The 11,046-nt window shown below is 54.5% G+C and overlaps 1 protein-coding gene across 1 annotated transcript; it reads left to right on the top strand.

Annotated features, from left to right (window-relative positions):
- Window positions 1-620: 620 nt before the first annotated feature.
- Window positions 621-11,046, top strand: LOC127038346 (mucin-1-like). The gene is made up of 5 exons (XM_050930931.1): window positions 621-5,376; window positions 6,903-7,035; window positions 8,525-8,641; window positions 9,571-9,717; window positions 10,319-11,046. The coding sequence occupies exons 2-5, from the start codon at window positions 6,987-6,989 to the stop codon at window positions 11,044-11,046; spliced, it is 1,041 nt and encodes a 346-aa protein (XP_050786888.1). The 5' UTR covers window positions 621-5,376; window positions 6,903-6,986.

Here is an 11,046-nt window from a genome sequence, read left to right on the forward strand (position 1 = left end):
GGTCCCCCTGCCACCCCTCCAAGGGTGGCAGACACCCCCTCTCCCTGGCCTGAGGAGGCCTTCTGGGTGGATGTACGATATACTGTGTTTGCTCAGCCTGCTGGAGGCCTGAGCCTGCACTGCTACTGCCCCGCCCTGCCCAAGGGCCTGGGCTGATATACTTTGTTTGCAGACCCTTTATTCCCTCAACGTCTGCTGAGGGGTTAGGCCTACCTGGACTGCTGTGTGTAAGGAGGCGCCCTGGCTCCCTGCCGCGCCTGAGAGGGACGAGCCCCGACACCGCCAGCTTACAACCCTCTATAACACTGATAGAGAGAGATGCACAGCTGTTTGCTCCCCTAGGTATTAATACACACTCTGTGTTCATTAATAAGTAAAAAGGGATTTTATTAAATACAAAAAGTAGGATTTAAATGGTTCGAAGTAGTAAGACAGAACCAAGTGAATTAGGCGGGAGGGATGGCTCAGTGGTTTGAGTGGTTGGCTTGCTAACCCCAGGGTTGTGAGCTCAGTCTTTGAGGGGGCCCCTTAGGGATCTGGGACAAAATCAGTACTTGGTGCTGCTAGTGAAGGCCAGGGCTGGACTCAATGACCTTCCAGGGTCCCTTCCAGTTCGGGAGATAGGTATAGCGCCATAAACTTCATTTTTATTTTTTATTTTACCCAAGAAAAGAAAAGAAAACACACATGTGATTACCGATGAAATCTCACCCTGAGAGATGTTCCAGGAAGCTTCTTTTACAGACTAGCCTCCTTCTAGTCTGGGTCCAACAATCACTCCCACCCGTGTGGTTACTGTCCTTCGTTCCAGTCTCTTTCAGGTAACCTTGGGGGTGGAAAGGCTCTCCCTTTAGCCAGCTGAAGACAAAATGGAGGAGTCCCCCAGGGGCTTAAATAGACTTTCCCTTGTTGGTGGAGACCTCTCCTCTCTCTTATGCAAAATCCAGCTCCAAGATGGAGTTTTGGAGTTGCATGGGCATGTCACATGTCTATACATGACTGAGTTCCTTACCAGCCAGGCCACATTCCTGGGAAAGCTCCGATGTGGACTGGCATCTCCAAGTTCATTATTAGCTTAAGTGTTTCTTGATTGGGCACTTAACTTGCCAATCCCTTTCTCAAGAAGCTGCCTAAATGCTTTTCTAAGGCTACTTAAAATGAAACCAGTACACAGCCAATATTCATAACTTCAAACACACAAATGACACGTGCATACAAATAGGAGGAATAGATTCAGTGGATCATAACCTTTGCAGAGATATGTTACATGGCATATGTAGCATAAAACATATTCCAGTTATGTCGTATGTACATTCATAAGCATATTTCCATAAAGCTTTATGGGGTGCAAGGTCACACAGACAATCCCCATAAAGCTGATGGATATTCCAACACTTAGATTTACCAAGCCAGCTTCTCTATTATCTCACTGGTTACTCAAGAGCCCCTACTCTAACCCACTAGATCCTACTCCCAGATCTAGGGACAGAACCCTGGAGTTCTGGCTCCCAGATTCCCCACTCTAACCCACTAGACCCCACTCTGCTCCCAGAGCTAAGGACAGAACCCAGGAGTTCTGACTTCATTTCCCCAACTGCTAGACCCCACTCCCATCTTGGTGCCATGAATAGAAACCAGGCCTCCTGGCTCCTTTTCCTTTAACTCATTACCCCACACCCCTCCTGGAGGCAGGAGAAGAACCCAGGAGCCCAGACTGCCCAGCTGATTTAGACACTCTCTTCCACACCCTACATTTGTTGGTCTTAATCCAAGGCATGGCTGTATAAATATCAAAGGCTGTTTGTCAGGTCTTTCCTAGTTTGGCTGGCAGCTTCCACCAAGAAGAGATACCCCTTTGGAACAATCCCATAGCAGCGGCAAGGATGCACAGTGGTCACCAGGTGTGGTCCATTTTCCCTACCCAGAATTCCCTTGAGTGCATTCCCACAGCCACCCCATGCGCCCATCTTGTGGGTTGGAATCTGGTGCCTTATGACAGTGGTTTTACACACACCCCCCCCCCGCTCTAACCCTGCCCTTCCCCCAATTGGAAGGACAATGAGGCAATGACAATGCTCTGCAGGAGAGGCATTGGTGCCAGAAGTGGGATCCCCAAATATTTATTCTGCCAGCAAAGGTTTGGGCCTAAAGTCTCACATGGGGCTGGGTTATGGCAATTCAGTTCTCACCCAGGCTGAAATAATCCCCCCTCCCCCCACAACTTCCCACCAAAACTTTTATGACTCTCAGATTTTTGAGCTTTTCAAGGTTTTGTTTTGTTTTTTTAAATTAAATCTGACATTTCTTCTGGGTTGGGGGAATCAAGTTCTACTCTTGCATAATATTTATGACACTGTGTGAGAGAGTATGGGTGACCGATAGAAGGAAGAGAAACAGAGGCCACACCCAATTTACAGAATATGTTGGGGTTTAGGTTGAAAATGAATCACTTTGGGCCAATAATTGCTCACTTAGTAGCAGTTTGTAGCCAAAAAGTCTCCAGTTTTAAGCCCTTTCCACCCCATGTTATTTCTTATTTTCATCTGAACAATTTTCATGTTTTGGCTGAAATCATCCCCCTCCCCCTGCAACTTCCCACCAAAAGTTTTATGACTCCCAGATTTTTGAGCTTTTCAAGGTGGTGGTTGTTTTTTTAAATGAAATCTGACGTTTCCTATGGGTTAGGGGTGGGAATCCAGTTCTACTCTTGCATAACATTTATGACACAGGGTAAGAGAGTTTGGGTGACCGATAGAAGGAAGAGAACCAGAGGCTACACCCAATTTGCAGCTGGCTTGAAACCAGAGCTGTTGCCAAGGTCATTGGGAAGGTGATGGAAACTCCTGGAATGATTTTGCCAGGTGCCAGCCTGATAGAATCTCAACTGCTTTGCACGGCCCTGGTTCTTCTTCATGCCCAGGTCCCCCTGTTCTGCTCTGCATTTAAACAGGGCTTAACGTGAGTGTCAATGGACCAAACATGGGGAAAGGACCAAAAACACCCACAGAGTTTTAGCCGTCCCCATGCCCAGCACAGCAATGTACCAAGAACTTGGCAAAGGTTATTATGAGATCCGCTGGAGGCTGGCAATATTGTTATAATGTATAAAATAAAAAGGAGAGACAGGCTCTGTGACTTTCCCAAGGACACAGGGGTGATTGGTGGAGCTGGGAAGAGAACCCGAACCTAGGAGTCCTGGTTTCCAGTCCTTCTGCACTAACCTACCAGAACCCACTCCCCTCCCAGAGCTGGGGAGAGAAGTCAGGAGTCCTGACAACCAGTTTTAACTATTAGCCCCCTCCATCACTTCTCAATGGAACCCAGGAGTCCTGACCTGAAGGCCCCCTTCGTCCTGCATTAATCTATTAGACCCCCACCTCCTTATGGAAACCAGATTTCCAAGGTCCTCCCAATCCTAGTCCACTGTGCCCCACTGTCCACTCTATAGAACCCAGGCATCCTGGTTCTCACCCCCACTTCCCTCGCCCCTGAATCCCACTTCCCCAAGGAGACAGGAGTGGGACCCAAGGGTCCTGCCCTTGATCTACATGGCTCCAGGAACAGAACCCAGGAGTCCTGCCACAAAGTCTCATGCTTTATCTGTTACCCCACATTGCCACTCCAAGTCTTCCCAGGGGAGTTGCTTTCACTCATTCCTCTAATTCATTGGTTTTTCTACTTGTTTCCAAATAACGCAGTCTACCGTGAACACCCGTCCGAGCAGCACCGAATTTCAGAGCTGGGCGGCCGGAGAGCAGCAGTGGCTGGCCAGGGGGTTCATGTCATTTGCATCGTGGGGGAATTAATTTCTCTAATCCTGCTCCCGTCCCTCCCCGTAATGCCCGCGGCCATTTTTGCTGACAAGAGTTTGTGTTTTCAGAGTTTGAGGTCAAAAGATTTTGGGATTTGGTTGGAAAATGATTCACGTTTAGGCCAATAATTGTTCACTTAGTAGCTATTTGTAGCCAAAATGGAGCCAGTTTTAAGCCCCTTTTCAACTTCTATTTTTTCTTTTCATCTGAACCATTTTCATTTTTTAGCTGAAATTCATACACCCCCCCTCCACAACTTCCCATCAAAAGGTTTCTAATTCTAAGGGTTTTGAGGTTGTCAGGGTTTTAGTTATTAAATCTGATGTTATCTCTAGGTTGGGAGCAGGAACCCAGCTCTGTGCTTGTATAATATTTATAACACAGTGTGTGAGAGTTGGGGTTGACCAACAGAAGGAAGAGGCGCCGAGGCTACACCTAGTTCACAACCAGCTTGAAAGCGAGCTGTGGTCAAGGTCATTAGAAAGGAGACGGTATACCCAGCCTGGGAGGATCAGTCCCCTTCTTCGCTCATTGCGTCATGTCTCGACTGCACTGCTGAGCCTGGGTTCTCCCTCTGTTCTGCTCTGCATTTAAACGGGGCTGAACGTTGGTGTCAATGGAAGGACGGAGGGAAATGAACAAAACCACCCTCAGAGCTTTAGCCCTCCCCATGCCCAGCACTGCAAGGTACTAAGAACTTTGCAAAGGGGGAGGTTTCTCGTTGCTTTGCGTGGGGAAGCAGAGATGCATAAGAACATAAGAACGGCCAGACCAAAGGTCCATCTAGCCCAGTATCCTGTCTTCCGACAGTGGCCAGTGTCAGGTGCCCCAGAGGGAATGAACAGAACAGAGAATCATCAAGAGATCCAGCCCCTGTCACCAGGGCCAGCTCTAACTTTTTTGCCACCCCAAGCAAAAAAAAAAAAAAAAAGGTGCTGTCCTGCTGTAACAACCCCCCCGAGCGCTGCCCTGCTCATTCCCAGCTGCTGGCAAACAGAGGCTGGGGACACCATCTCTGCCCAGCCTGGCTAGTAGCCATTGATGGACCTGTCCTCCATGAATTTATCTAGTTCTTTTTGTAACCCCCGTTATAGGTCTGGCCCATCTCTGAAGTTCTGCGGTGCTGCGGGCAGTGGTGCTGCCTTCAGAGCTGGGCGGCCAAAGAGCAGTGGCTACTGGCCGGGGGCCCTGCCCCTCCGAAGACAGGGGTCCAACTACTCCTACAGTTACCCACCGTTACAGGATTTCTCACACGTACCCCCGACGAGAGCGCTGGTACACCGTAGGGGTACGCGTTCCCCAGTCTGGAAACCCCTGTGCGAATAGGATTTCCCAGCAGGAAGAGAGGAGTATTTGTCAGGGTGCACAGGTGGGCAGGGCTGGCAAAGGGAACAGGAATGTACAGGCATGACCAGAAGAAACTTGCTAAACCATTCATTTCTATATTACATCACAGCATCTACCCAAGCCTGTCTATAAAAAGAGAGAGACAGGTGCACCTTTCTGTTTTGCAGAATTAGCCACCTCCTTCACCCCAGGCAAACTTCTCTCTTAGGAACGTTAGGTAAGTGATACCCCTCTGATCTGTTGGTGCTCTAACTACTAGACCCTGCTCCCCTCCCAGAACTGGGGAGAGAACCCAGGAGTCCTGGCGCCCAGCTCCCCTGCTCTAACCATTAGATTTCCATCCCTTCCCAGAGCTGGGGAGAGAACCCAGGAGTCCTGGCTCCCAACCCCCCTCTTCTAACCACTAGACACCACTCCCGTCCCAGAGCTGGGAAGAGAACCCAGGAGTCCTGATGCCCAGTCCCCCACCCCCCTCGGCTCTAACCACTAGACCCCACTTCCCTCTGAGAGCCAGTCATAGAACCCAGGAGTCCTGGTGCCCACCCCCACTCCTCCACCGTATGAATGCTAATGAAAGCAAGAGCCAGCATGCGAATGGGGCAGCTGATGGGTGCGGTGGGTTTGCATCAAAGGAGAAGCACCATTGTGCTCCGGTTCTCCTTCCAGCAAGTGCCTGAGACTGAGGGGTGGGTGAGGTGAGAGAGCCGCTCACCACACCGGAGAGGTGAGACTCTGTCTTCCGTGCAGACACTTGGACTGCTTCAGCCGGGCCCAGGAAATCAGCTCTGTCCCCCACTTACCAGGGAGCATGAGGGAGAACAGAGACTGAGGGTGGCTGAGCCCCCAGCTAAATGTGGGGAAATGGAGGCAGCTGCAGAGCCCTGGCAATGCCGTGACACCCCCCAAGGGTGGGAAGCCCCCAGGCGCAGTGCACAGGAGTGGGAGGGAGAGGGCAGAGGTGGCTGCCCCCAGGAGGGAGGGGGAACATCTCCCACCACTCTATGGCTGCCTGATGGTCTGTGAGAACATGCATGAACCCAGCTGGGTGCGGGAGGTGTCACAGCTGTGTGGCGTGGGGAGCAAAACCCCCACTCAGTGTGGGGGAGGGGTCAGTGAAATTCCTCCTCCCCCTGGGGAGCCTGGGGTGATGGTGCATGGCCCCAGGCCCTGATCTGTGGGGAGGGGGCAGAGAGGGAATTTGGCTCTGGAAGAGGGATTAGGGTTTGTCCTGGCCCAGGCCCTGGGATCCCTCCGCTGTTAGAAGCAGTGCATGGCTGAGAGCTGCTTTGCAGGGACCTGGACACTGTGTATTGAGGATTGTTAATGTCAAGCTACCACTTTAAGAGTGTGTGGGTTGGGGGAGTGGAGTTTCCTGGTCCTGCTGGCAGTCATGGGGGCTCTGCAGGGAAGTGTGGGACCAGAGGCAGCCTGCACAGAACCAGCCTAGAACAAGGTGGGTGAGTTGTCTCTCGCCGCCATAGGGAGCAGCCTGTTTTGTCTCCCTCTTGTTTTTGGTTCTTCTGTGTGATCATTCTGGATTCACAGAAACAGAGTCACCTTATGCCGCTACCTTCCAGCGGGAGCATTTGAGATTTGTCTCTGACTTCTCTGTGTGGGTGCCATGAACATACCAGCCACCAAGGGGTCAGAAGTGGGGCTACCTCGGAACTGTGGCAAACGGCTCAGTGGTTCCACACCCCTGTTGACTGGATCATGCATGTGCAATCTTTCTTCTGATCTCAGTTCAGCCCTTCTGTGATCAATCCTCTGGCGAGAGAATTGACTGCATCTGAGACCCCAGTGCCGATCTACTGCTTCTCCATCACCATGGAGGCTTCTCTTGCCGCCTGCATCCTTGCTGCTCTCCTGGCTACGGGTGAGTGGGGTTGGCAGTTGGTGTGCATGCCTGGTCTTTCTGTGTGCCGTCCGAGCTCTGCGGGCACAGCAGACCTGGACGGTATTACCCAGAAAGACCCAAACTCGGTTCAGCGGCAAAGGGGCTCGAGGAAACACCATCCTAGCCTCCCGGCTGCGTGGTTACAGCCTCCTATCAGCTCAGTCAGTTGTGTATCACACTCCCGACGGGGTGAGCCTCCACCCTGGACCTTCTCCTGTTGGTTCAAGGACACCAGGTCCATCCATCACTCTGTCCTCCTACCTTTGGCTTTCCTGGGGGTCGGTGTGGCCCTTCTCTGGCTCCCAGGACGATGTTTATCCGTAGTTTTATGTTGGGGTGGCCCTGTCCTCGCCCTCTGGAATGTGTTTACATGAATTCCTGGTGTCTGGTACTTCTCAGGAGAACCCATGTTTTAGCAACACTAGCAATCTTGCTGCCAAGTTCCGGTACCAGACACTGACCTGGTATCGCTCCGCTTTGACTTTGGGTCCAGCCACCAGTCTTACCCCAGACCCTGTGCTCCTGGCGCTTTCTTTACCACAAGTGAGGCAGTGTTCCTACAGGGGCTGATTTCCTAACTTCTCCAACATACCAACAGCTCAGAGCCGCCTGCCGGGTGAAACTCTTCATGAGTGAAACCGAAACAGCCACAGAATAATGGGGCTGAGCTGGGGGCATCTGAGTGACAACGTCCGAGGAGGAGAGGGCTGGAAGTCACAAAGTCTCTGTGACAGCGAGTGAAACAAGTGTGGAAATAGGAGGAAATATTTACAGTTTAAATCACGAGAACCGAGTCATGACTGGGCGTATTTCAGAGCTGGCCAGAGGCCAAGGGCATTTCGAACGGGGATTGTCTGTTGTGTGACAGGCAGCGGATCGGAATTTCAGCAGCAGGAGCTCAAGGCAACATAAAGGGTCATTCTGTGTGATCCCCAGCCGGTGTCAGGGGGGCGCAGCTGCACTGGAGTCAGTGGGGCAGGGCCCAGCCGGTGTCAGGGGGGTGCAGCTGCACTGGAGTCAGTGGGGCAGGCCCCAGCCAGTGTCAGGGAGGTGCAGCTGCACTGGAGTCAGTGGGGCAGGGCCCAGCTGGTGTCAGGGGGGCGCAGCTGCACTGGACTCGATGGGGGCAGGGCCCAGGGGGTGTCAGGGGGGCGCAGCTGCACTGGACTCGATGGCAGGTGTCAGTCAGCTCTTGCTGAGAGCGAGACCAGCTCTCACCCCTGGGGATCTCTCTGGGGTTTGTGAGGTGGGAAACCCACCTGGGGAACTAAAATCTGCAGCAAACCTGGGGAGACACAGCCTCCGAGCAGCGTGAAATGTCTGTAGCCAGCTGGGACCAGGGACAGAACTGAGGTAGCGCAGTGGATGAGGGACCCCAGGGCGCTGAACCCGGAGCTTCCCCGCCGAGCCCAGGGGAAGGTGAGGGAGGGAGAATTTGAGGCGGCTCCTGTTTTCTCTCCATCTCCAGGGGCCTGTCTGCAGTGTGAGGTTTGCGACGGATCAGGGACTAGCTGCATGGGCGACCTACAGACCTGCCTTGATGGGCAAGACTCTTGTGGCGTCGCTCTGACAGAAATGACATGGGGTAGGTGAGAGGGACCCTACCCAGCCTGGGTCAGGGAACAGCCTGAGGAGCCAGGACACCTGGGTCCTCTCCTAGTCCCAGCTCTGGGAAGGGAGTGGGGTGGGTGGGTCTGAGCAGCGGTTAAGGCGCCAGGACACCTGGGTTCTATGCCAGACCCTGTGGGTTAGCTCCCCAATGGGGCCTTCGGTTCAGCACTGCGATGCCGACCCCCCAGGCGACTTGCCAGCCAGTGGGTCGGGGCCTGGACCCCCCATTTAGTGCATGTAGAGAGAGAGGCACCTGAGGATGGGATCCATCAGAGCCAGCATGCAGAGCAGACAGCCACCTAAACCAGCCAATAGGAAATGCTTAAGCCTCACCCGGAGTGAAGCCCCTAAATCTGGGCTGAATGGAGGCGCCCAGCTCTGCGTGGGATCCAGAGCCGGGAACCCCTCACCGGGAATCTGGGGCCTGGACCGGGTCGGCCCTCCCTTGCTAATGACGTCAGCAGAGGAGGGGCTGCCAGGAGATCCCACCAGCTGGGCGCTCGGCTGGACTCTGAGGGAGACAAGTTCAAATCCTTACTCGGCCCAAATCAGGCTGGGGTCTTCAGCCCAGGTCTCTCCTCTCCTACGGTCGTGCCTGGCCCCCTGGATCCGGGGTGTGTGTGTGTGTCTCGCAGTCTCCCCTGTTGAAGCCGCCCCATATTATATGAAATAAACATTCCCTGGAACCTGATTCCCCCGTAGCAGGAGAGTGGGGAGCTGGAGGACGTAAATACTGGATTTAGGTGGTGAAATTGCTTTGTCTAGCCCTGCGGGACCTCAGGTGAGTCACTTCCATGCCCCTTGCCTCAGTTTCCCCATGGGTAGGGGAAGGCTAATGGAACAGGGCCATTGATGGGGTGTGAATGGGAGGGGAATAAATCTGAGATGTCTCCTCCTGTGCAGCGGGAATGAAGACCCAAACTGTTCTCAAGGGCTGTGTGACATCCAGCCAATGTAGATCCGGCCCCATCTCTGTGAATTTCGGGAATGGAATGGAAATAAGTGCAAACTTCACCTGCTGCATGAGAGAGGCCGGCAGAACAACCACAGGTAAATCTCCCCATCTCCGCCTCTCCTGCCCCATCCCCTGCACCTCCTGCTGCCTGGAACCTACCTGGTGTTAACTTCCTGAGACTGCTCCTCTGACCCTGCAGGGGGCGCCCCTTGGAATAACACTGATACCTGGGAACAGTCCTCCTGTCCTGCAGGGGGCACCCCATGGAATAACACTCAGACCCTGGGTAGATGGAGTTTAGGGGTTGGGGCTCAGGGGTCTCAGCAGCTGTGAACCCAGCTGGCCCTACCCAGGGCAGGACCCAGGGGTCCCTGATGCTAGGGTTGCCATATTTCCAGTTCCCAAATAAGGGACACTGCCAGGGAGAGGGGACCTGGGGGGGGTACAATTGGGGGGTGCTTTAGGGGTAATTGGGGCTGCTGGAAGTGTGTGTGTGTACTGGGAGGGGGTATCTGGAGGATGCTGAAGGGGGGTTGTACTGGGAGGGGGCATCTGGGGGATGCTGGGGATACCTGCGGCCTGTCAGGTGGGGGGCAGTGTTGCTCCCTGTCACTGTGCAGGGTGGATGGTGCAGGCCCGGGATGCAGCGCCAGCCTGTCCGTCAGCACCTCCTTATGGGTCTCTGCCCCTCTCCAGGTCACCCCTCCTGGACAGGCTCTGCGGCCTCCGGCACAATGGACGCATCTCCGGGACCCGGGGACCCCAACGTGACGGATGCAACACTGGGATCCGGGGCCTCCAACGCAACGGACACGCCTCCGGGACCCGGGACCCCCAACGTGACGGACACACCTCTGGGACCTGGGGATTCCAACACTTTGGACACGACACCAGGACCTGGAGCCTTTAATGTGACGGATGCCCCTCCGGGACCTGGGGTCTCTAACGTGACAGACGTGCCGCCGGGACCCGGGGCCTCCAACGCGACGGACGCGTCTCCGGGACCCGGGGCCTCCAACGCGACGGACGCGTCTCCGGGACCCGGGGCCTCCAACGCGACGGACGCGTCTCTGGGACCCGGGGCCTCCAACGCGACGGACATGCCGCTGGGACCCGGGGCCTCCAACGTGACGGTCGTGTCTCCGGGACCCGGGGCCTCCAACGCGATGCACGTGCCGCCGGGACCCGGGACCTCCAACGCGACGGATGCGCCGCCGGGACCCGGGACCTCCAACGCGACGGATGCATCTCCGGGACCCAAAGCCTCCAATGCTCCGAGTGTGGCTCCAGCAGCCACGACCTCCCGTGCAGCGGGCGTGACTTCAAAGACCACAACCTCCAGCGCGGTGGGTGTGGCTCCAGGACCAGCCGGGTTTCTCCTTGCAGCCTTCGCTGGTCTCCTCCTGCTGATGCTTCTCTCCTAA

Source organism: Gopherus flavomarginatus, chromosome 20, assembly GCF_025201925.1.
Source record: "Gopherus flavomarginatus isolate rGopFla2 chromosome 20, rGopFla2.mat.asm, whole genome shotgun sequence".
NCBI lineage: Eukaryota > Metazoa > Chordata > Testudines > Testudinidae > Gopherus > Gopherus flavomarginatus.